Here is a 25,062-nt window from a genome sequence, read left to right as displayed (position 1 = left end):
TATGACGAGGCTAAATGCGAAAGCGAACGCCTGCTGCTGCTGCTGCTGCACACCTGGGTCCAATCCGCTGCTCAGCTTAAAAGCCAGCAGCAAGATGGCAGCAGCTGCTGTGACGATGTGGACAAGACGTGGGTGGTGCGTTCAAACGTCTTCAAGCTTGAGGTAACATGTTGTGCACCTTAATGACTTTAGATCCATAGTGACCACTTCTGCCCTCAGGCTGCTGGTCTTGCCGGTCCTGCTGGTCCTGGGACAACACGTCAAAGGTGAGGAGCAGTACTTTCGGTTCTGATTCTACTTGATGTGTTATGTGATCCATGCAGCTTCTCAGAGCCGCAACGCTAATGGACCTCTCGCTGGCCTCCGAGGTTCTGTGCTGTCTGGACCTTCTGCTGCTCACTATGGTCCAAAGTACCCTGCAGGTGTTCCACACAACCTGAAACCCGTACTAAACACCGGAGGTCCTCGTCGGTCCTTTGGTGGATGGACAGATGGCTATGCTCCAGCAGGAAGTGTTCCCTTTTACAGACCTGATCGGCAGATGCCGCCCAAACCAACATGGATTCTGCAGCGGCAGCGTCAAGGCCGACCCGACACGGTCGACGCCAAAGCCTCCCCTCAACACCGACCAGAAGCTACCATAGTTTCCAGCGGCGGGATCCAGATGGTGGCTGCTCTCATGCCACAGACGTACAAACCCAAACGGCCACAGCTGCAGAATTCACGCAGCTTTGAAAGAAGACCGGTTCTGATGCCACAGAGGTATGAAAAAGCGGCACGGGGGCTACCAAGGTACGAGCCCAAATGGCCAAGCAATTTGGTGGCCCCAGATGAGTGGAAAAGGAGATCCAGAGATGTTTCGTGGTTACCATGGTGATGCTCGTTGGCAGGTATGTTGATATGAACAAACAGCGAGTTGCTTTAAATTAACCCCCCCTCCCCCCCTCTCTCTTTAGGTTGCTTCTGGATGGTTAATAAAAGTCCAACTCATATCTTGTGTTGTAATTCCTCAAGCATACAACTTTAAACGATCACATGATCACAGCAAATAAATACATTGAAGACAAACACTTATGGTTTTTGATTGGCAGCTGTGGGGCAGGTCTTGAGCTGCAGCAGCTCAGGGAGTGGTCGACGACTGTCCTGGTAGAAGTCTAGTCCTGTGATCCACTCGATATCTCGGACTCGTGATTGGTGGAACCACATGTGGTCTTCCACCCAGAAGGCTTCATCTTGTGCACTCTAGACACACAATTTGACACACAAAGTGTGAACATCTAATCATCTAATGCAGGGGTCGGGAACCTTTTTGGCTAAGAGAGCCATGAAGGCCAGATATTTTAAAATGTGTATCTGTGAGAGCCATATACATTTTTTTAAACATTGAATGCAATAAAATGTGTGCATTTTTATGTAAGACCAACAGTTTTAGATATAATGGGCTCTAATTACGTAGACTAGGCACACTACCCCACGCCAAGGGGGTGTGGCCAGCATACTTTCGTGAGCAGCGCAGTGTCTAATAATAAATCAAATACTTGCTGCCATTAATGCAACTTCTGCTGCTGCATAGTTTTGAACCGTATTCAGTACACGTATTTCATTCTTTTGGCCATCTTCACCAGAAGGCTTGGTTCTGCAGCTTTAGCTATTTGACTAAAGGAGGAAAGTTTACATTTACATGTTTTTTTGACATCTCAATGACCGAGGTAGACTACAGCATTACCCAGTAATAATCAAGTTTTGGTGTTTGACCTGGAAAATATCATCAGGAAAGATAGATATGGTTGGCCGTATTGCAGCAGAATATAGATGGACGAATTAAAATGCAAGAAAGTTGTTGATTTTGAATATTATTTTCAACAGTCATTTCGGTGATGTTTACTTTAAAATGTTAGCAAAAATACATTTTTATTGTGGTAAGAAATGCTTGAGAGCCAGATACAGTCATCAAAAGAGCCCTACCTGGCTCCCGAGCCATAGGTTCCCTACCTCTGGGTTAGGTGATGCACCTGAATGCACCATTTTAGAAAAAGCTGGAGCAGCACTGAAATTAGTTTGCTAGTTTGGATCCTGCTTGTTGAGTATGAAGTGTCCATGATCTGCCTGGAATCTTTCCATGGTGCCCCAACTCTTTAAGAACCACTACCTCCTTGTTAATCGTATCCTTTTTCTTTGGCTTTTCCCTTCAGGGGTCGCCACTGCAAACCAATCTCCTCCATCCAACCCTGTCTTCTGCATCTGTCTCTCTCACACCAGCTACCCTCATGTCCTCCTTCACTACATCCATAAACCTCCTCTTTGGTCTTCCTCTACGCCTCCTACCTGGCAGCATCCTTCTACCAATATATTCACTATCTCTCCTCTGGACATGTCCCAACCATCTCAGTCTGGCCGATAACTGACTTTATCTCCAAGGCCTCTAACATGTTATGTCCCTCTGATGTACTCCTTCCTGATCCTATCCATCCTGGTCACTCCCAATGAGAACCTCAGCATCCTCATCTCTGCTACCTCCAGTTCTGCTTCCTGTCTTTTCCTCAGTGGCACTGTCTCTAGACCAAACAACATGGCTGGTCTACTTAAAATTCTCCCCCTTCTGTATCTCTTCTCCCTGTAACCTCACTCTTCCACTTGGGTCCCTCTCATTCATGCACCATGCACATACGTATAGTCTGTCTCGGTGCGGCTAATCTTCATTCCTCTCCTTTCCAGGGCAAACCTCCACTCTTCTAGCATCTCCTCCACCTGTTCCCTACTCTCACTACAAATCCCAATGTCATCTTTAAACATCATAGTCCATCTGTCAGCCTGTCCATCACCATAGCAAACTAGAAGGGGCTTGAACTTTTTTTTTGGCATGAAACCATACTGCTGCTCACATATGCAGACTTCTGGCCTTAGTCTAGCTTCTAACTACTCTTTCCCATAATTTCGTGGTATGGCTCATTAGCTTTATAGCTTTGTAGTTGCCACAGCTCTGCACAGCACCCTTGCTCTTAAAAATGGCCACCAACACACTTCCTGGACCAAGTGCCTTCCCACTCTTCATCCTTTTCAATGCTCTTCCTACTTCCTCCTGTCTTGGCATCCCCCTTAAATGGAAAGCATTGAAGCAAAAGTACCTTGCAGTTCTCCGAGTTGTCTGGTCTGTGAGGCAGCAGGAAGGAGATGGTGTGCAGCTCGCCAACACAGGAGCTCACCGGGTGGCTGACGTTCTTGCAGCTGGTCAGCACAGCAAAGTAATGCGTCGGGATGGAGATGTTGCCAGCAGATGCCGACCTGGACTCGGACAAGATGGTCACAGGTGACTTTCACTTGAACCCAGCTGGGATGCAAACAAGGAGCACGCAAGTCTTACTGGGAGATCAGCTCGAATGAGTCATAGCGCCCGTCGTGGTCATAGTCGAAGGCGGGGCCCATCAGCACGTTGATGCCGTTGTAGATGGAAGCGTACTTCTTAAGTAGCGTGCCGTGGAAGTAGGACCAGATCCCTGAGGTGGGAAAGAACAGCAGATGACATAAGAAGCAACAAGTCCACTGTGGAGGTGGTTTGCACGAGGTCCACATTACTGCTGAACTGGGGGTACATGGGCACCACGTGGCTGCTCAGCAGGCCATCGTACTGCTGCTCCTCACTGGCGCTCAGTTCTACGACAACAACACAAGATCATTAGGGGTCACAGCGCAGGGTGTCATGTGGTTCCCATGCGTACGGGGGGGGTACAAGAAGCCATGTTGGAAGTCGCTGTAATGGTCACACCGCCGACTCTGAGATGCAGGAACTCTGACATCAGCTCGCAGACAGTTGGGTTGAACAGGCGGCAAGGGGTCCAAGTTGCTCTAACAGAGGTCAAGGTTACTCGACGTGAGCGTTGGCTGACCTTGACCTTTGACCTTAAGTGTGAGGTGTACCGGCTTGTCGAGCGTGAAGGAGCTCCACAGGGGCATCATGACATCCTGGCTGTAGGCGCTCACAAAGTCCTCGTGGCGCAGGATGCAGTAACGCTCCGACCGCCGCAGCAGGCGAGGTCGCCCGAACATGGCGTGCTTCATGTCGGATGCGGACTCTACGGAGAGAGAGCTCGTTTAGCTGAAGGTGCAACGCACTAGCGACAGTGCGGTGAAACGCGTGCACCTTCCTCAGATGTCAGGTTGAGCCGGCGGTTGGCAGTGACCACGGCGCCTTCACTCTGAGGAAGAACCCACTTTGTGTTGTGACTTTGTTTGGTGACCGATACGTGTCACGTGACTTGTACGCACCAGGGCGGGACAGGAGCAGCCCAGGTCGTCGGCGGGCTCCAGGTTAGTGAGGTGGCACTCTACAGGTCCACTCTGCTCCAACGGGGGCAGTGGTGAGTAGAAGGGCTCTCGGAGGACGTGGTTCATGCTGCCGTGCGTCCCGTTGTTGTCGCTGGGGGAGATCTGCAGCAAGTCTGTAGACGGACATGCGGTCAAGCACTCATGCAAGCACACGTCCGTGCCACTGAAGCACGCGCCGACTCACCACACATGAGATTGTACAGCTCGATGTTGGCGAAGGGTTCCACTTGAACTCGGGAAAGGAACTTTGGGCCGTAGCTGACAAACATGGCCTGACAGGAACAAAAACAGCCTTCAGTCTGTTTTGCCAGATGGAAGCCTTGTCTGCTCTCGCACTCACGTGCATACTCTCCACATCGTTGTCGTAGCCATGTGCGCCACCAGAGCAGAAGCTGAGGGATCCGGGGCGCCTGAAAGCCAACACAACAATGACAAAGACACCAGTAGCTAATGCCACAATCACAAATATACACAATGACAGATGCCTGTCGATAACCTGTTGCTAACGCCACAATGCTCAATGACAAGACGGCTGTAACTGACACCACAATGACAGAGACGTCTGTAGCTAACGCCACAATGACAGAGACTCCTGTAGCTAATACCACAATGACAGAGATGCCGGTAGCTAATGCCACAATGACAAATATGCGCAATTACAGATGCCTATCGCTAAGACCACAATAACACAGACTCCTGTAGGTAACGCCATAATGACAAAGAAGTCTGAAGCTGATGCCACAATGACAAGACGGCTGTAACTGACGCCACAATGACAGAGACGTCTGTAGCTAACACCACAATTACAGATACGTGTAGCTAATGCCACAATTACAAATATGCAGAATAATAGAAGCCTGTAGCTAATGCCACAATGACAAATATGCACAATAACAGATGCCTGTCGCTAGCACCACAATGACAAAGACTCCTGTAGGTTAAGCCATAATGACAAAGAAGCCTGTAGCTAATGCCACAATTACAGATGCCTGTAGCTAACGCCACAATGACAGATGGCTGTAGCTAGTGCCACAGGTTTGTGATGGATACCTCTCAAACAGCCATTTGGGCTCCACCAGGACGTTGACGTCCTCAATGCGACGGCTGTTGGCAAAGTGGAGACGCTTAGGCAGGTGGGACTTCAAGTAAGGGCGGAGCTTCTGATTGTCTTTTTTACACTAAAACGAGGAATGACAAACGCGACACGTGTTACATGACATGCTACGTTGTAAGCTGCATGTCACATGCTCACCGTCATGTTGGCAACAAGTTCCGCCGTGTTCACTGCAAGACCAAAACAGGATGATGTCATTCAGGCCACACCTCCTTCGCCGCACCACAAACTATTAGCAAGCGGTACCGGTATAGTGCTGGTACCTGCGCTACCACTCTGTTATTGTTACTGATCACTTCAGGCCCCGACCCCCCCCTCCCACAAACAGGACTGAACGAGACCAAAAAGATTTACGCACAGACGGCATCCTTGTCCTTGGCGCGGATCCGCCCAAAGGGTCCCTCGTTAACCACATATCTGCTCACATCACCAAGCAGGTCCTCCAGGTTCTCCTTCCTGTTGCAGCTGGTCTCTTCCATACCTGTTGGGTCACGTGACATGACTTCCACCTGCTGACTGATCAGATTGACCAACCAGATTGATCATGTGACATTACCGTGATCGGCAAGGATGACGATGTTGGCGCAGCGATGAAGTCCTATCTGCTTGAGGCCGTTCATCAGCTGACCCACAATCTTCTCCACCGCCATTATGGCCGACACCACCTGGACCACAGTCACATGACACATGTTGGTACGTGTCGGAGGTGGAGAAGGTGATCTGGTTTGTTCGTGGACGTAGCGGTCGTTGGACGGAGGACACGGTGCGTTGATTTGGATGAGGCGTGCGATAAGATGCAATAAAACTTTTGGCTAGGAGCCAGAGTGAGGTCTAGATAAGACCTCCTGATGATGGGGAAGGTAAAAAAAGCCAAGCGAGACAAAAACATCACGTGTTGGATTCAGTGAAGACGACGCACCCCCCCACTGACAGGGCCGAAGCTGTGTCCTGATTTGTCCGGTTCCTCCAAGTAGAGGGTGAAGAAGTCCGGTCTGGGGGGAAAAGAACACACAGTGACAAGACAGCTCAGGTTCTATGTGGCCCATGGACTTGGAACTTGGATCCGGTCCATTCACCTCTCATGCTCCGGCAGCTGCAGCCACGTCAACACCGTCAGGACTCGCTCCTCAAATGGGATTTTCCTGCGGAAATAAAGGCAAAAATAGAAGAACATGACTTTTGTTTCCTGTGCAGAGCCACAGAACACACGCATACCCGTTGTAAGGCCGGTATAAGTCCGGGAAGCTGCCGTTTATTTTCACGTCGGACCCAGGCCAGTAAAAGGTTCCGGACTTCAGCCCATGGGACTTTGCCGTGTGCCAAATCTTCAGAACAAAGTCAACAAGTCAGCGCTGCAGTTGGAAGACCGCAGGTCATGTGACCATTCCTCATGAAACTCTAAACTTCACTCAGGTCCAAGTCCTCACACCCCCACTACTCACTGGTTGTCCCAGGTACCAGGCCGGGTTGTCTTTCTCCGAACTGGACAAAGTGAAGGTGGCGTCCATCACGGGATCGTACATGATGTTGTCAACCAAACCGTTGGACTCGGGGTACAGACCCTGTGAGGTTCGGAAAGGGGCGTGGCTTAATTAAGAATGTCCTAGGCAATGTCACGTTTAAGCACTACTTGCCGTCACGATGGTGTAGTGGTTTGGGAAGGTCTTGCTGGGAAAAGCCGCCTGCATGTATGACGCTGACGTTCCGCACGTCTCTGAAAGAAGACAACAACTTCCTGTCACTGATGACCACAGCTGGAGTCTAACCCAGGACCCACTTGCAGCCGCTAAGTCAAGCTGTAAGACTCCGACCGAGAACCTTTGGCTGGGAGGCACCCGGGATGCGTTCTCACTCACTGAGTTTGGTCAACACAGGGATGAGAGCGCTCCATGTGCGCAGATACTCGGCCCGAAGGCCGTCCAGAGAAACCAGAAGAAGCGGCTGCCGCTTGAAACTACGAGCAAAAGCAAGAGAGGCTGAGTGTGTTGTAATGCCACCTGACGCCCGTAGAGGCAGCAGTGAGCCAGTCCATTCTTATGCTGCCCCATGTTGGAGTGTGTGTGTTGTTGGTACCCTGGTGGGCACGAGGGGCGCGACAGGTCCTCGCATTCATCCTCCACCCACTGTGTTTGGCCTAAGAAGACAAAGGTCATCGGGTCATGCCCGCTGCTGACCCCCAATGCATTGCGGCGTCTCACCGAGGCAGACGTGCTGATAGTTGCTGCAGCAGTCCCGTGTCGACGCGCAGTCGTGCGAACAGTGGCACCGGCTGGTCGGCAGCCGCGCCTCGCCGCAGCGCACCCTTGTGCACTCCCACAGCTCACCTGCACACAAGCCAGGCCTTCTGGGTTAGCGTCGGTGCGCACGAGAAGGGCCGGGGCACACGGTAGCGCTCTCACCGGGGGCAGTGCAGAGGTCGTGGTAGTCATGGCAACAGCTGCCGCCGGAACTGCAGCCGGTGTCACATCTGCAGCCAGGGGCGGCGGCATCGTACGGCTCGTAGCAGCGATTCCTGCATGACGTCTGCGGTGCCACTGGGGGGTGACAACACCATTTAGGACACGACAAACTTCCAAAGTCCACCGCCGTGCTCATAGGAAACTTCTGGAATTTGCTCTGTGGGCAGGGACGGTCTTCAAAGATGTTTCCACGTGAGTCATGCTGAGTCAGCATCCTGTGTTGCCATGACAACACCCCTTGAGGCTGGCTGCGTTGTGTGAGGTGCGCAGGAGGAGCGTGCACGTGCAAGTTTGAGAGTACCTTGGTTTTGGCAACGCTGCAGGTCCAGTCCGAGTCCAAGTCCAAGTCCAAGGATCAGGGTCACCACGGACACGGCCAAGACGCCAACCTGTGAAAAGCAGGAAGTAGAAGATTTGCTAGCATTAGCATTAGCATGGCACCCCGTGACTGACAGGTGAACCGACATCAGCTGGGGTAGGCTCCAGCTTCTTAGTCCCTTGTGAATCTATTTAGCAACATGTGACAAAAAGCGATATGTAACCATGGCAACACTGCTGACCTCAAAAAAACATGGAGGAAAACTTGAAAAAACAAAAAAAAAGAACGTGTGTAGTTTGTGCGCTACTCACAAGAACAACATTCTTCTTCTTCATCATCAGGCCGACTGAGACGCTGACGCTTACGATGGTGACCTCCGGACCAGGCGTGACTCCAGTAACTGATTAGCAGGACATGCAGATAAGGCCCCTGACGTCACTTCCTGTAAAAAAAAAGTAGCAACAGGTGAATCACGTGACCCATTTGCTACCTCAGGAATACTCAAACATCCTCATCTTCAACCTCATCGTGTGCTGGACTTCCTCTTGAGTCACGTGACACTCACGACTCAGGTGGTCTCGGTGACCAGCGTGCAGGAAGTGGGATCCATCAGAACAGTTCGGACCAGTTTTGGAGTGCATCGGCCTGTTTGCCCGCCAGGTGTCACTGTGGTTCCTCCCAGGCACCGTTCTGTTCTGGCCTCTCGATGTTGGACCTCCCACTTTTGTGCTGGGCTCGTCTCCCCCCGCCGGACAGCAACACCGTGTGGATCCCGCCTGTGTCGCGGCGGCAATGTCCGGTACCGGGAGCTGAGCTGGGGAAAGGCGTGAAGGTGGAGCTGGAGTAATGGACCAGCCGGAACTGTTCGGTAAGGAGTGTGTGTTATTGGGGGGAGGTCTGGGGGACGGGTGGGGGCGTTCTGATGGTCTTCACGTCAAAAACTGCTTATGGATTCTTTTAATACGATTCATTTTCATTTCGCCAGTTTCAAGTTGCTTTAGTTGAAATCCTTTTGGACTAAAAAAAGTTTTGTTTGTCTCCCCTGAGGGCGGGGGCGTACCTGCTACTTCCGTATGTGAGAGTGGGCGTGGCCTGACAAATTCCTGTTGTGCATCCAGGAGCAGCTTTTCTCTGTGCTACATGTATCTATATGCTGCATCCAAACATTGTGCTAACATGCTAACATGTCATGTAGAGAGCGTGCGGGACGCTGTGGGGCGCGGGGTCAAGCTGACCCTGAGGCGCAAGGTGCAGCTGGAGGTCAAAGGTGAAAAGGTGGAGAACAAAGTGCTGGTGAGTATCAAACCTGGGAGCTTTCTGCTGCGATCCGCACCCTGTGCACACACATCACCGTGTCAGCCTGTGGACTTGTGCAGACTTGTCACACACACACACACACACACACACACACACACACACTGCATTCCACACAGACATGTGTCAGCACGCCCCCTGCGTCGTGGTGGGGTGAAAGCGTACATGTTAAGAGAACTGATTGTTCACATCGCCATGGAAACAACAACTTCTCATCAATAACCAATAAAGCTCTGCATGTCTGGTCCGTGTGTGCGTGCAGGCCTTAGCGTCGCATCGAGCCTTCCTGCTGTCAGCACGCGTCCCCTCCAAGGTGGGTGTGCATGTTCACGTGTGCTGAATGACAGACCAGGACGAGTTTCACGGAAGGACGCGTGTGCGCAGGTGGAGCAGTCCCTCAGCTACCTGGACATCCAGGGTATCCATAGCAACAAGGCGACGCAGGTGAGAAGAAATGCAAAGAGGACACATCCATTCATTGGTGGTTGGTGACGGGAGGCGCCCCCCCCCCCCAGGTGGTGCTGGAATGCGAGCGCGGCCCGTGGACGCTTTGGTTGAGCTCACTGGAGGAAGTGGATGAAGTGATCGCTCATGTCGGGTTCTGTCTGCTGAGGATCTGCCCGGCCATGTAGGTACCGCCTGCCCCGTCCAGTCAGAGTCGAGTCAGAACCTGCGACCGGAAACTTCCCGGCTCAGCGTCCTCCTGTGATGTCATCCCAACAGGAAGCTGATGAAGAAGGTGAGCGTGAAGCCTCCGGAGCGAGCCGCCACCTTGCGCGCCATCTGGGAGCAGCAGGGCCCGCTGGACCTGGGACCATGTGGTACAGAACTTTGAGGGGGCACGAGGGGGTGTGGCCAAGCTGCTGAGATGCTGATGTCTTGCAGGAGGATTCTCTCATCAGTACCGCTGTGTGTGTGAGCACCTCAACCTGCCCTACAGGGACGAGGTCCAGTGGGTCGGTGCTGAATCCTTTTTAGGCTTACAAGTAGAAAGTAGCTATTATGAAGTAGACAGTAGTAGTAAATAATGAGTTAGTATGAAGTAAAAGGATATTTTAATACACGGTATTCAGTAGTTGCTTTGGTGGTTGTGGTTTTGGGTCCACCAGGATGTGGACACCATCTACCTGAGCCAGGACACCAGAGAGCTCAACCTTCAGGACTTCAGTCACCTGGACAGCAGGTGAGGCCGCTTGTAGCCCCGCCCATCATTCGCCCCAGCAAGCAGATGTTCCAGCTGTGTGTGTGCGCAGGGATCTGGTGGCCATCGTGGGCGTGCTGGAGTTCAACCAGTGGTTCACAAAGTTGGTCTCCAAGGACGTCAAACTGGTAACAGTCTTTGTCACGCTGAACTTTGGCGAATTCATGCGTCCTGCCGCTTGTAGTCCACAGACGTGTGCGAGCAGATCCTGCGAGTCGTATCCCGATCCGGTCGCCTTGAGGAGCTGGTTCTGGACAACGCCGGGCTCAAAAGGTCAGATGTCCCAGATGAAAGTCCCGCTGGTACATGTTGGAGACATCCTGACTTGTTGTCTTCTTCAGTGACTTTGCTCACAGGATGTCGCTGGCCTTGTCTCATAACCCCGCCTCCTCGCTGCACACCCTCATCCTCAGCAACAACGCTCTGGAAGACAAAGGTTCTCATGCGCACGCGCCACGGGACACATCAGAAGAAGGCAACTGTGTGTGTTTGTGTTTTGCAGGCGTGTGTCTTCTGAGTGGTCAGCTGACCAAACTTGCGACAGGTCTGAAGCAGTTGAATCTCAGCAGGAACTCCTTGTCTCCCAAAGGTGAGGACGAGGCCCTCACAGCTGGAGACAATGATCTCCACTCAACTCACCGTGTGTGTGTGTGTGTGTCAGGCATCAACTTCCTGTGTCAGGCTCTGTGTGTAAACCCCAGCATGGCCGCCACCCTCACACACTTGGAACTGTCGGGAAACTCGCTTAGAGGAGACGACCTGCAGGTACCGTGGGTCTCCTTTGTCCTCCTGCAGGACATCGCCATCCTGACTGTCTTTTTCCTCACAGAACCTACACAACTTTTTGAGTCATGACAACCACTTACAACTCCTGGATTTGTCCTGCAGTGACTGCTCACTGGAGCAGGTGAACCCCCCCCCCGCACGCCCCGCCCACCCCCACACACACAGGAAGCGCAGAATAAACTGATTGATGTTGTTTGTCTGCCAGACATCAGCGTCTCTGCTCAAAGGATGTTTGAAGCACCTCAGTGTTCTCAACATGTCAAAGACTGTCTTCTCTCACAGGTCGTTGTCCTCACTTTAGTATCCCTCGTAGTACACAGTACGCAGTATGTAGTATTATGGAATGATGAAGCTGTGAGAGTACACGTTTGTACAGGAAGTGCAAAGAGGTTCCTCCATCCTTCAAACAGTTCTTCAGCTCGTCTTTGGCTCTGACTGCGGTCAACGTGTCGGGAACCAGACTTCCTGCGGAAGCACTCAAGTAAGGCGGGTAAAAAAAATGGAGGCTCCGGCACATTTCCTCATGTCTTGGTGTCTTCAGGGCGCTGCTGCTGGGTCTGGGCTGCAACCCCAACCTCAGCGACGTGTCTCTGGATTTGAGCAGCTGCGAGGTAAAAGCGTTGTCACAGACACAAAGAGGGCGGGGCTTGTCGCAAAATTGCAATCACGTCTGCTTTGACTTTCAGTTGCGCTCAGCAGGATCTCAGATCTTGGAGGGCTGCATCGCTGAGATTCCCAACATCTCCAGTCTGGACATCTCAGACAACGGTCGGTACCAGTCTGCAGTTGGTCCATATATATTTGGACACTGACACAAGTTTGGTTTTTCTACCCTTCTACTGAAACATACTCCAAAGATGGTGACATCGTGGACATAAAGTGCAGACTCTCAGCTTTCATTTGAGGGCATCCACAGTCAAATTGGATGAAGGGTTTTCAGAGTTTCAGCTCTTTAACATCGGCCAACCTCTTTTTAAAGGGACCAAAAGTAATTGGACAATTGACCTGAAGGCTATTTCATGGGCAGGTTTGGGCAATTCATTCATCATATCAATAGAAATGAAGCAGACAAAAGGCCTGGAATTGATCTGAGGTGAGGTGTTTGCGTTCAGAAAATGTTGCTGTGAAGACAACATGCAGTCAAAGGAGCTCTCCATGCAGGTCAAAGGAGCTCTCCATGCAGGTCAAAGGAGCTCTCCATGCAGGTCAAAGGAGATCTCCATGCAGGTGAACCAAGCCATCCTTAGGCTGTGAGAACAGAGAAATGGCTACAATATTAGGAGTGGCCAAATCTCCAGTTTGGTACATCCTGACAAAGAAAGCAGCCACTGGTCAACTCAGCAATGCAAGACCCGGACGTCCACAGAAGACAATGGTGGTAGATGATGGCAGAATGATTTCCGTGGTGAAGAGAAACCTCTCCACAACAGCCAGTGACATGAATACCACTCTCCAGGAATAGAAACAATACCCAAGTCTACCATAAAGAGAAGACTAAAGTAGCACTAAAGTAAATAGAGAAGGTTCACTGCAAGGTACAGGCCGCTCATAAGTCTGAAGAATAGCAAGGCTAGATTAGACTTGCTATTTGCTGAGAAAGATCTAAAAAAGCCTAAATGTTTCTGGAAGAACATTCTTTGGACGGATGAAACCAAGATCAACCTCTACCAGAATGATGGCGAGAAAAAAGTATGGCGATGATCCAAAGCACACTACATCCTGAGGAAAACACAGGGGAGGCAGTGTGATGGCTTGGGCCTGCATGGCTGCCAGTGGCACTGGGTCACTAGTGTTTATTGATAATGTGACAAAGATGAATTCTGCGGTGTTCAGAGACATTCTACTCAGATCCAGTCAAATTCAGCCAAATTGATTGGGTGGGGTTCATAATACAGATGGACAATGACCCAAAACACACAGCAAAAGCAACCCAAGAAGTGGAATATTCTTGAATGGCCAAGTCAGTCACCTGATCTCAACCCAACTGAGCCTGCATTTCACTCGTTAAAGACTAAACGTAGGACAGAAAGGCCCACAAACAAACAGCAAATGAAAGCTGCTGCAGTCAAAGCCTGGCAGAACATTGAATGGAGGATGGAATCACAGCTCCTGGTGACGTCCATGAGTTCAAGACTTCAATAAGTCATTGCCAGCAAGGGGTTTTCAACCAAGTATTAGAAATGAACATTTAGTTTTCAGTAATTATAATAATTTTATTGTGTTTTAAATTCCTGGCATTTTTATGCAATCTTTTTGTTCAAGCCGCTAAATTAAAGCTGAAAGTCTGCACTTGACCTTCATCTGACCTGTGACCTAGTGTACAGTACCAAAATGAGAAAAACTTTGTGTCCGTACAAATATTTATGAACCTAAATGCTGCTATGCTATGTCTGTTGTTGCTCGGTAACCACTAGCCACGTTTATTCCCATTTCTTTCCAAATGACTTTTCCGAAAACAATGGCATCCATGGCAAGGAATATTCCAATCTCTTGTCTACATGCGCCGCTATAATCAACCAGAATAGTCAATGGGGCATGCCCAGTAAAGCGTAAACATCAACATCATGTGATATCGGCTTCCCAGAGTTTTTCTTCCACTTGTTGGAAAAACTCCGTATTGCCAGTTTTTCATTCATCCAGTCTTGAAATTTAGTTTGGATCAAAAACAAACTTTGCTTAGTCCAGTGCCGATTGCTGGCCTCCATTTTTAAAAGTGAAGAACGTCTGGAGCTGCGTGTTACGTCATATCTGAGCATGCGCTGAAAGAACGCACCCGGGATCAATTTAAACAGGAAAAGATCAAATTCAATCTTGCTAATATTTTATAATCAAACTTGGGACATTTTTTAATATAGATTTTTATATAGATATATATATGTTCTTTTCAAAGAAAAACTGGACTAGTGAATGGCGTATAGACAGGTTTAGATTCTGTTCCACAGATGGCGCTAATGCACACAAAAGCTGCTTGCCAACCGCCAATAAACAACAGAAGAAAAACAAGACGAAGAAGAACGCACCCTGACAACTTACACACAAGGTACAAGATACCTCAATCGGATTGGGATGGGAATATTCCACCCCTGGGAATCCCATTCCTGTGCCCCCAGCGGTCACTACGGGAAAGTCCTGGAATGAAATGTTGTCTCGTGAAAATTTAAATGGGGCTGCACGGCGGCCCAGTGGTTAGCACGCAGACCTCACAGCTAGGAGACCAGGGTTCATTTCCACCCTCGGCCATCTTTGTGTGGAGTTTGCATGTTCTCCCCGTACATGCGTGGGTTTCCTCCTCCATTCCAAAAACATGCTAGGTTAATTGGCCACTCCAAATTGTCCATAAGTATGAATGTGAGTGTGAATGGTTGTTTGTCTATATGTGCCCTGGGATTGGCTAGCCACCAGTCCAGGGTGTACCCCGCCTCTCGCCCAAAGACAGCTGGGATAGGCTCCAGCACCCCCCTCCTTGTGAAGGAAAAGCGGTAGAAAATGAATGAAAGAATGAAATTAAAATGTTCCAAACATTAGTAGTCACTGTGCCATCGTGTCGACTGTTGGCAGGTCTGGATGGAGACCTGAGCACGCTGTTGGTCTGGCTGGCCAAGAACCGCTCTGTCCGCCATCTTTCACTGGGAAGAAACTTCCAGAACATCAAGTCAAAGTGGGTTAGCAAGCAGCAAGCGTGGGCATGGCTCAGTCTTCACTCCGTTTCCTTGTTTCTGTCAGGAATGTGGCTCCGGTCCTGGACAACCTGGTCCACATGATCCAGGAGGAAGAGTCAGTAAGTGACACATTGACTCAGCCGGACTTGCATGGCTTCTGGAAGTTTGACATTCCTTTCCACTCCACAGCCGCTGACCTCGCTGTCGCTAGCAGATTCCAAGCTGAAGGGCGAGCTCACCATCGTCCTCAACGCTTTGGGTAGCAACGCCTCTCTCACCAAGCTGGACATCAGCGGGAACGCCATGGGCGACATGGGCGCCAAGATGCTGGCCAAGGCCCTGCAGATCAACACCAAGCTCAGGTGAGCCACACTCCACTGACCAAAAGATGGCACCTCTTTCTCCTCGGTGCTTTGAACGTGGCCTGGTGTGTCGCTGGTGCACAGGACGCTTATCTGGGACAGAAACAACGCCAACCCTCAAGGTCTGCAGGAAGTGGCGTCCGCTTTGGAGAAGTGAGTTTGGATGACGTCTTCCTGTGACGGTGTTTAATCTGAAAGATGGGCTGTCTTTTGTTCCCGTCAGGAACTTCACCATCCGATTCATGCCGATTCCCATCGTTGATGCTGCTCAGGCGCTCAAGATCAACCCGGAAAAGACGGAAGATGCCCTGCTGAAGGTGAGTTCAAATGGTGGCTGCAGGTTGCGAGACGCTGACTCACGTGGTGTGCTTGTGTGCAGATGGAGCGCTTCCTGCTGAGGAACCACGAAACCCGGAAGTACCTCCAGGAGCAGGCGTACCGGCTGCAGCAGGGCATCGTCACCAGCACCACCCAACAGGCAGGCGACCGTTGTCCGCACCGTGTCCCTCTGCCACTTTCTTTCTGACTGAGCTCTCATCTTTTTGTAGATGATGGACACCATGTGTGTCAAGGTTCAGGATCACCTGAACTCACTGATGTTCTCCCAGAGCCACGTAATCCAGGATGACATGAAGGTTGCAGAGAATCTGATGAACGATGCCAGGAACTCCAAGACCGTGAGTGGACTTGAACTGGACTGGTAGGCTGGACAGGTGCACTTGAGTCAAACTGAAAATTGCTCCTTCTGTCTTTGGGGCGTCCAGCTGCTCCCCAGCCTGTACCATGTGAAGAGCGGCGCCCTACATGGGGCCATCCAGGACAAACTGAAGTCGCTGGCAGGAGAGGTGGCAGCCACAATGGAGGATGAGTTGCAGGTACCGCAATTGGAGCAAAGGACGAGGCTTTGAACCGCAACCTTTGAGCCCTTTCTCATGCACTGCAGATGATGCTGGCATCCATGTTGGACGCCGCAGAGGGTCTGTGTCCTCATGTCATTAAGAGGAGCGGCCTTCGTCAGGAGTTGCTGAGGGCGGGGGCCGAGAGGATGATAGTCCCTCGCAGCTTTGTCACCGCCACACTGCTGGAGCAGTCGGGCGTTGACATCGTTAACAAAATTAGGTGTGTGTCCGCGCAAACCTTAGCCAGCCTCGGATTTGTTTGGCCGCATCACCTTTAATTAGCGTGGCTGTTCTTTGTCACCAGTGAAGTGAAGCTCAGCGCGGCGTCCTTTGTCTCCGATCGTATTGTGGACGAGATCCTGGACTCTTTGTCCACATGGCAGCACACGCTGGTTAGTCCTTTTGTCCCTCCCTTCGTCCTCCTGTCCCTCACTCCGGCTGTCTCCAGGCTGAGCATGTGACCAGGAAAGGCCAGCCTGTGTTGCGTCCCGAGTCTCAGGAGACAGAGGTTCTAGACGAGATGGTTCTGCAACCGGAGCGCCTCGAGGAGGAAGGTGACCGTCAGCTGGAGGACGCAGACACTGGCTTGGTGGGACTTCATTCATTTTCTAACGCTTTTTCCTCACGAGGGTCGCGGGGGGGCTGGAGCCTATCCCAGCTGTCTTTGGGCGAGAGGCGGGGTACACCTGGACTGGTGGCCAGCCAATCACAGGGCACATATAGACAAACAACCATTCACACTCACATTCATACCTATGGACAATTTGGAGTGGCCAATTAACCTAGCATGTTTTTGGAATGTGGGAGGAAACCGGAGTACCCGGAGAAAACCCACGTATGCACGGGGAGAACATGCAAACTCCACACAGAGATGGCCGAGGGTGGAATTGAACCCTGGTCTCCTGGCTGTGAGGTCTGCACGCTAAGCACTAGACCGCTGTACCGCCCTTGGTTGGACTTGTTGTTGATGAAGACAAACACGCAAAAACAAAAATGTTTTCCTCTCCAGATGATGGCCCAGTCCAAGAGGAAGAGTATTCTGGTTCGGATGCTGCGGCCCGTCTCGGTGGCTTTTGGTAAGTCTTCATGAGCATCAAGTATCAATCAAATACCTGGAGGTCCCTCTCATTGTCTGTTGCTCAGAGATGGAGTTTGACCTGGACAAGGCTCTGGAGGAGGTGCCCATCCATGTGGTGGACCCGCCTCCCTCCCAGCCTGAAAAAATGCCCTCATCCACCCCTGCATTGGAGGAGCTGCCACACATGGAGCACCAGACACTGCAGCATCACACCAAAGTGCGACCTCGGCCCAAGAAGAGAAACAAACCCAGCAGAGTCGCCGTAGGTCGCAAGCAAAACGTCCGATACCTTGAGCAGATCTGGTGACGTGTCTTCCCTTCAGCACGTCGCAGCCACTTCAGCACCTCAAGGGGCGGAGCATCAGGGCATCATGGCAAAGGTTGACGAGGGCGTGGATGAGTTCTTCTCCAAGAACATCATGAAAGTCAGCTTTAAGTGAGAAGCTCTGTTAGCATGCACATGTCAACGAACGCTGCGAGCCAATCAAACGTCCTCTTGTTCACCCTCAGACGTCCCGTCGCACAAGTGGTGCCAGCGAGCACGCAGGAGGCGCCTGAAAAGAAGCGGGAATCCAGGAGGAGTGGTTTCTTCAACCTGATCAAATCTCGGACGTCCCGCTCAGAGAAGAGCCAGGGGACGGCCTCAATCAGTCCGCCTCCGCCAGTGTCCCCCACCTTTGTTCCCCCCTTATCCTCTGTCAGCAAGGAGCTTCCGCCCATGTCCCCTGGGGCGCTGCATAGGGATGACAGCTATTCCGACACGGATGCCTCACCGGGCCCTGCTGGGGTGGCCAAGAAGGAGGAGGGAGAGAAGGAGGACAGCATGGAGTCGGACCATCCGGTCGTCCCGCGTCACCTTGGAATTCCGGTCATGGCCTCTGACCTTCTGGCTGAGATGAAGGCGCGACAGGAGAAGATGGTGGCTCAGAAGGTGGGTGATGATGTGGTGGGCGGGTCTTTGAAACAACTTCACCATAACGTCACCTGTCCTTGTAGCCGTCCTCCAAAGAAGATGGACACCTGGGTAAGTTGGTCGTCACCTTGGCAGCATTATTGGCTACATGCTAATGCTAACGCCTTCATGCATCCGCATCATCTCAGACGTCTCACAACCTGGACCAGTGGCCGCCCCCAGGTCCAAAACCCCCACTGTTAACCCCAAAGCAGCCCCCCCTCAACTCTGCAAAACCCCACTGGAGGAACAGGAAGTGCTGCGTACAAACTTCCTGTCAGAGAATTCCACTCCTGAAGCTCTCAAAGGTCCCATTCCTGCTCCTCGCCTGAAGAGATTGCCGTCTGCACCGGAACCCGAGTGCCACGATGGAGGTGATGGGGGCTGTATTTCTATGCTAGTACTACTGCTGTACTTCTACGCTAGTACTACTGCTGTATTTCTACGCTAGTACTACTGCCGTACTTCTACGCTAGTACTACTGCCTTACTTCTACGCTAGTACTACTGCTGTACTTCTACTCTAGTACTACTGCTGTATTTCTACGCTAGTACTACTGCTGTACTTCTACGCTAGTTCTACTGCCTTACTTCTACGCTAGTACTACTGCTGTACTTCTACTCTAGTACTACTGCTGTATTTCTACGCTAGTACTACTGCTGTACTTCTACGCTAGTTCTACTGCCTTACTTCTACGCTAGTACTACTGCTGTACTTCTACTCTAGTACTACTGCCGTATTTCTACGCTAGTACTACTGCCGTACTTCTACGCGAGTACTACTGCCGTATTTCTACGCTAGTACTACTGCCTTACTTTTACGCTAGTACTACTGCTGTATTTCTACGCTAGTACTACTGCTGTATTTCTACGCTAGTACTACTGCCGTACTTCTACGCTAGTACTACTGCTGTACTTCTACGCGAGTACTACTGCTGTACTTCTACTCTAGTACTACTGCTGTATTTCTACACTAGTACTACTGCTGTACTTCTACGCGAGTACTACTGCCGTATTTCTACGCTAGTACTACTGCTGTATTTCTACGCTAGTACTACTGCTGTACTTCTACTCTAGTACTACTGCTGTATTTCTACGCTAGTACTACTGCTGTACTTCTACACGAGTACTACTGCCGTATTTCTACCCTAGTACTACTGCCTTACTTCTACACTAGTACTACTGCTGTATTTCTATGCTAGTACTACTGCTGTACTTCTACTCTAGTACTACTGCTGTACTTCTACTCTATTACTACTGCTGTATTTCTACGCTAGTATTACTGCCTTACTTCTAGTACTCTAGTACTACTGCCTTACTTTTACTCTGGAGCTACTGCTGTACTTCTACTCTATTACTACTGCTGTATTTCTACGCTAGTACTACTGCTGTATTTCTACACTAGTACTACTGCCTTACTTCTACTCTGGTGCTACTGCTGTACTTCTACTCTAGTACTACTGCTGTACGTCTACTCTTGTACTACCGCTGTATTTCTACGCTACTACTACTGCCTTACTTCGACTCTGGTACTACTGCTGTATTTCTACTCTAGTACTACTGCCGTACTTCTACTCTGGTACTACTGCTGTACTTCTACTGTGGTACTACTGCTGTATTTCTACTCTTGTACTACCGCTGTATTTCTACTCTAGTACTACTGCCTTACTTCGACTCTGGTACTACTGCTGTATTTCTACTCTGGTACTACTGCTGTATTTCTACTCTCGTAGTACTGCTGTATTTCCACTCTAGTACTACTGCTCTACTTCTACTCTGGTACTACTGCTGTAGTTCTGCTTTAGTACTACTGTGGTACTTGTCTTGTACTTTTGCTGTACTCCTACAGTACTACAGTACTTCTCAAGGACTGCTGCTATACTTTTACTCTTGTATTGCAGCTGTACTTGTACTATAATACTACTGCAGTAATTATACTCTACTACTGCTGCTGTACTTGTACTATTGTACTCCAGCAGTGGTGTGACTTTGTGTTTTTTTGGTGTGATGAAGTATCGGCTTCTTCTGGGGACGTCTTGGATCTTCCCGCCTCGAGGAGCGACCCCGGCGGGGGCGATAGGGCGTGGTCATCGCTGAAGAGGTGTGCCCGCCCCCCTTGGAGGTGTGAAGAGGAGCGGGAACGCGCCAAGTCCCTCCCCGCCGACGTGCGGAACCCTCAGGCCCCCTCCGGTTAGCTGCTAAACGTTAGCCGTGCTGGCTAGCGTGCTGGCTAGCGTGCTGGCTAGCGTGCTGGCTAGCGTGCTGGCTAGCGTGCTGGCTAGCGTGCTAAGCGCGTACCAGAAAGGGTCAGGAGGAGGAAAACTGACGATTGATTGGCGGCTTCTTTGTGTCTCCAGGGAGACGTAGGTCTGGGGAGGAGGGGCCGACGTCAGCTGACAACCAATCGGAGGCCGCTCCAGACGACGGCGTCGATCAAGCCTGAGTCAGAGTCTTCCTTGACTTGTTTCCTGTCACATGACCCAACTCTTCCTTTTGGCTTTTAGTATTTGCGTCGTTTGTGTGTCATTGGTGTGTATTTCTATTTTGACACAATTTCCAAACAAATAAACAGGCTAGTAAGAGCACAGATTCCTTGAAAGGAAAGGTCAAAGTTCAAACGAAAAAGACCATCCTGGATCTTCATCTTCATCTTCATGTCCTCCAAACGTCAGACGCTCTTCAAGTTGACAAAAACTTCATCCCGGTCCAAGTTTGTCATTTGTCCTCCCTTCCTGCACGTGTCGCTGCTCCCCCGGCGCCACCACGCGCTGCCGGAAGTGCATCTTTTCCGACGCGGAACTGCGGTGGTGTGCGGCGGTGTCTGCACAAAGCCGCTCCGAAAAAGCCGCCCGCATGTGCGCCGTGCAGCTTCTGCGGGTGTCGGTTCGCCAGCGGATGACCGCCGCCGTGGAGGACTTCCTGCTGCGGCTGCAAAGAGAAGAAGAAGCCTCTCGACTTCCGCTGCTGAGGTCACTGCTCACCGAGCGGCTCGCGGCGGCCGCGGACGACATCGTGGTCCTGCTGGAGGACTTCGTCAACGACTACGAGGTGAGGATGAAGCGGTCCGAGTGGGAACTCTGCCGCCAGAGGAAGCTGCTGGATGCCAAGACGCAGAGTCCCGCGCAGTCAAGCCGGACGCCGTCAGGCAGGTTTCTTGACTTCCGCTTGGACGCTCTCGCGCCGGAAGTGTGGCCCGCGTCAAAAACTTAAAACATCAGCAGTAGTTTGACCGTGAGAAAGTCAACATATGAAAAAGAAGCTATTTCTCCTGAAAGGGTTGGCGTTAATGGCGAAGAACGAAATAGCAGGAACGCTAACTCATCTTAGTAGCATGAGATGTCATCTTTTAGTTTCGTGTAGATTCGTTTGGGGGGGCTATAATGCTTTGAGAATGAAGTCAAGTATGTAAACATTTCCAAGAAAAAAGACAGCAGATCGGCTGTGATTTTATGACAAAGTTTTCTAACAAGAACAAATCTATTTGAGAAGAATAAACTTGTATCGAAAAGATCATTGTCGTAGCTGAAAGGAAGAAATAGTAGCTTTCAGGAAGGAGTTTGGGAATGTCATTTAGTATGGGGGGGGCGATTAATTGGGCTGATTATCACATATCACAGATTAATCTATATCGGTGAAAATTGAGCCGATATTCACTTTTGCTCCCATTCTCTCTCTGAGCTTTTAAGGTGAACATGCAAGTGTTAACTCCCACGTCCACCACTATCTAAGACTACTACAGCGTTTTGAGGTGAACATGCAAGTGTTAACTCCCATAACCACCACTATCTAAGACTACTACAGCGTTTTAAGGTGATCATGCAAGATTTAACTCCCACGTCCACCATTATCTAAGACTACTACAGCGTTTTGAGGTGAACATGCAAGATTTAACTCCCACGTCCACCATTACCTAAGACTACTACAGCGTTTTAAGGTGAACATGCAAGTGTTAACTCCCACGTCCACCATTACCTAAGACTACTACAGCATTTTGAGGTGAACATGCAAGTGTTAACTCCCATAACCACCATTATCTAAGACTACTACAGCGTTTTAAGGTGAACATGCAAGTGTTAACTCCCACGTCCACCACTATCTAAGACTACTACAGCGTTTTAAGGTGAACATGCATGTGTTAACTCCCACGTCCACCACTATCTAAGACTACTACAGCGTTTTAAGGTGAACATGCATGTGTTAACTCCCATAACCACCATTATCTAAGACTACAGCGTTTTGAGGTGAACATGCAAGTGTTAACTCCCATAACCACCACTATCTAAGACTACAGCGTTTTAAGGTGAACCTGCAAGATTTAACTCCCACGTCCACCATTATCTAAGACTACTACAGCGTTTTAAGGTGAACATGCATGTGTTAACTCCCATAACCACCACTATCTAAGACTACTACAGCGTTTTAAGGTGATCATGCAAGATTTAACTCCCACGTCCACCATTATCTAAGACTACTACAGCGTTTTGAGGTGAACATGCAAGATTTAACTCCCACGTCCACCATTACCTAAGACTACTACAGCGTTTTAAGGTGAACATGCAAGTGTTAACTCCCACGTCCACCATTACCTAAGACTACTACAGCATTTTGAGGTGAACATGCAAGTGTTAACTCCCATAACCACCATTATCTAAGACTACTACAGCGTTTTAAGGTGAACATGCAAGTGTTAACTCCCACAACCACCACTATCTAAGACTACTACAGCGTTTTAAGGTGAACATGCATGTGTTAACTCCCACGTCCACCACTATCTAAGACTACTACAGCGTTTTAAGGTGAACATGCATGTGTTAACTCCCATAACCACCACTATCTAAGACTACAGCGTTTTGAGGTGAACATGCAAGTGTTAACTCCCATAACCACCACTATCTAAGACTACTACAGCGTTTTAAGGTGAACATGCATGTGTTAACTCCCATGTCACCAAGTTAGCCAGGCCTCCAGCACCAGTAAAGCAAAGAAAATGACAAATTTGTGGCAACAGCTAAAAATGACATATCATGACACACAGGCTGCAATGGCACAGACCAACGCATGAAAGCCACAGTAATATTATTTGATATTTTGGCTATTATATTTATGTTCATGTACAGTATTATATTCTGTGTATATTAATGGTCTTCTTTCATACATCGGCCCATCAGCCCATATATCGGATATGGTTAGTTAGTTTAGTGGTATTACGAGGAATACAACATCCACAGGTGTTGCTCTACATATCCACTGGTGGCCTGACTGGAGTCACCTTGTAGTTGGGGCCTTGGCCCATAAGGTGGCGCTGCTGGCTGTCTTTGGTTGAAGTGGGTGGCGGCCACGGCGCTCACGCTTGCACTGCCTGTCTTCCAGAGAGTCCCGAGGACGTGCGGCAGCTGGTGGTGGGGAAAGAGGTGCAGAGCAAGCCGGAGCCCCCCCGCGTTAAACAGGAAGAGGAGGGCCGAGACGATGAAGAGGCAGCTCCTCCCTCCCCCCGCCACGAGAGCGAGGGCAGTGATGAGGATTGGATGGGGTCCGGCGACGACGCGCCGGTGAAAGGGTCCCAAGTGGTTGGTGGCGGCGGCGGCGTGTCCACCACCTGCTGCGAGTGCGGAAAAAGCTTCCTGAACGCCTTGCGCCTGAAGAGACACAAGAAGACGCACTCGGGAGAGAAACCGTACGTGTGCTCTGTGTGCGGAAAGAGCTCCCGGCAGAAAGGAGACCTGATCAAACACATGCGGACTCACACGGGCGAGAAGCCTTTCTCGTGCTCGGTGTGCGGGAGCAGCTTCATCCACAGCCAGGCGCTGGTCCAGCACACCAGGACGCACACCCAGGAGAAGCCCTTCAGCTGCTCCGTGTGCGACGAGACCTTCGCCCGCAAGGACTACTTGAAGACGCACATGAGGAGACACACGGGAGAGAAGCCCTTCTCCTGTCCCTTCTGCGGAAAGAGTTTCCGGCAGAGGGTGAACATGACGTCCCACATGAGAGTCCACACGGGACACAAGCCGTACTCCTGCTCCATCTGCGACAAGAGCTTCTCGGTGAAGGGCAACGTCAGGATCCACATGAGGACGCACACGGGGGAGAAGCCCTTCAGCTGCAGCGTCTGCGACAAAGGCTTCACTCAGAAGGTCAACCTGCTGAGTCACAAGTGTGCCGGAAGGGCGCCGCCCGACCAATGACTTTCCCTTTCCATGTTTGAGTCCACGTGGGCAAAGTTCTAAAGCTCTACTGTGGAGTGTCTTGTGGTTCTTGTGCCTGTCCCTGTCAATAAAGGCCTTCCATGAGGACCGGCAGCTGCTGTGCATCACCACCATCCATATTCTGCTATTATTTTGAAAAAGCCTCACCGTGAAAAGAGGGAACCCAGGTGTCATGGCCGCTAAGCTAACACCGTCATTGATTACATTTATGGCTCTGCTGTGTGCACGTCCATCTATGCTATGTTTCTAATTATTGCCTGATATATTGCACACGTCATTTAGGCTTGATCCAAGATCACAGGTGTTCAACGTCACAGGGAGACCCCGTTTGCAAACTCCAGTCCACTAGGGGGCTGTATACGACTCGCAGCCACTTTTGTCTGCCAATGAC

At 50.5% G+C, this 25,062-nt stretch overlaps 4 protein-coding genes across 5 annotated transcripts; 3 read left to right on the top strand and 1 right to left on the bottom strand.

Moving 5' to 3' along the window:
* Nucleotide 1: 1 nt before the first annotated feature.
* On the top strand, nt 2-1,083 carry LOC131102171 (uncharacterized). Its single transcript, XM_058047677.1, has 4 exons — nt 2-162; nt 220-266; nt 324-890; nt 957-1,083. Exons 1-3 carry the CDS (start codon nt 2-4, stop codon nt 875-877), a joined length of 762 nt encoding a protein of 253 aa, XP_057903660.1. The 3' UTR covers nt 878-890; nt 957-1,083.
* Nucleotides 1,064-9,058, bottom strand: LOC131101893 (venom phosphodiesterase 1-like). The gene is made up of 26 exons (XM_058047294.1): nt 8,738-9,058; nt 8,527-8,657; nt 8,198-8,285; nt 7,837-7,971; nt 7,636-7,761; nt 7,511-7,571; nt 7,294-7,391; nt 7,072-7,151; nt 6,880-6,999; nt 6,653-6,762; nt 6,514-6,579; nt 6,357-6,429; nt 5,994-6,102; nt 5,796-5,918; nt 5,576-5,607; nt 5,374-5,501; nt 4,664-4,733; nt 4,508-4,595; nt 4,264-4,436; nt 4,139-4,193; nt 3,916-4,070; nt 3,717-3,843; nt 3,574-3,651; nt 3,362-3,494; nt 3,126-3,282; nt 1,064-1,242 (listed from the first exon to the last, which is right to left on the bottom strand). Exons 2-26 carry the CDS (start codon nt 8,551-8,553, stop codon nt 1,072-1,074), a joined length of 2,583 nt encoding a protein of 860 aa, XP_057903277.1. The 5' UTR covers nt 8,554-8,657; nt 8,738-9,058; the 3' UTR covers nt 1,064-1,071.
* Nucleotides 8,918-21,048, top strand: LOC131101881 (F-actin-uncapping protein LRRC16A-like). The gene is made up of 37 exons (XM_058047274.1): nt 8,918-9,083; nt 9,411-9,508; nt 9,792-9,842; nt 9,914-9,973; nt 10,045-10,157; nt 10,253-10,350; nt 10,415-10,485; nt 10,639-10,712; nt 10,783-10,858; nt 10,915-11,003; nt 11,072-11,166; nt 11,233-11,319; nt 11,392-11,495; nt 11,560-11,637; nt 11,722-11,798; nt 11,893-11,997; nt 12,058-12,127; nt 12,203-12,284; nt 15,075-15,174; nt 15,240-15,294; nt 15,365-15,537; nt 15,622-15,690; nt 15,761-15,854; nt 15,917-16,015; nt 16,086-16,214; nt 16,302-16,412; nt 16,481-16,656; nt 16,741-16,828; nt 16,885-17,025; nt 17,446-17,512; nt 17,580-17,776; nt 17,838-17,950; nt 18,025-18,445; nt 18,511-18,538; nt 18,616-18,840; nt 20,479-20,655; nt 20,823-21,048. Exons 1-37 carry the CDS (start codon nt 9,062-9,064, stop codon nt 20,906-20,908), a joined length of 3,999 nt encoding a protein of 1,332 aa, XP_057903257.1. The 5' UTR covers nt 8,918-9,061; the 3' UTR covers nt 20,909-21,048.
* Nucleotides 20,977-24,776, top strand: LOC131101886 (zinc finger protein 32-like). 2 transcript variants are annotated; one of them, XM_058047285.1, is made up of 2 exons: nt 20,977-21,513; nt 23,836-24,776. In XM_058047285.1, the coding sequence occupies exons 1-2, from the start codon at nt 21,120-21,122 to the stop codon at nt 24,648-24,650; spliced, it is 1,209 nt and encodes a 402-aa protein (XP_057903268.1). In that variant the 5' UTR covers nt 20,977-21,119; the 3' UTR covers nt 24,651-24,776. The 2 variants fall into 2 exon arrangements, with proteins under 2 accessions (XP_057903268.1, XP_057903269.1); XM_058047286.1 differs by having other exon boundaries at nt 21,178-21,610.
* Nucleotides 24,777-25,062: the final 286 nt, after the last annotated feature.

Source organism: Doryrhamphus excisus, chromosome 14, assembly GCF_030265055.1.
Source record: "Doryrhamphus excisus isolate RoL2022-K1 chromosome 14, RoL_Dexc_1.0, whole genome shotgun sequence".
Lineage (NCBI taxonomy): Eukaryota > Metazoa > Chordata > Actinopteri > Syngnathiformes > Syngnathidae > Doryrhamphus > Doryrhamphus excisus.
Note: the sequence above shows the minus strand (reverse complement) of the source record. Positions and strands in the feature narration are given on the sequence as shown.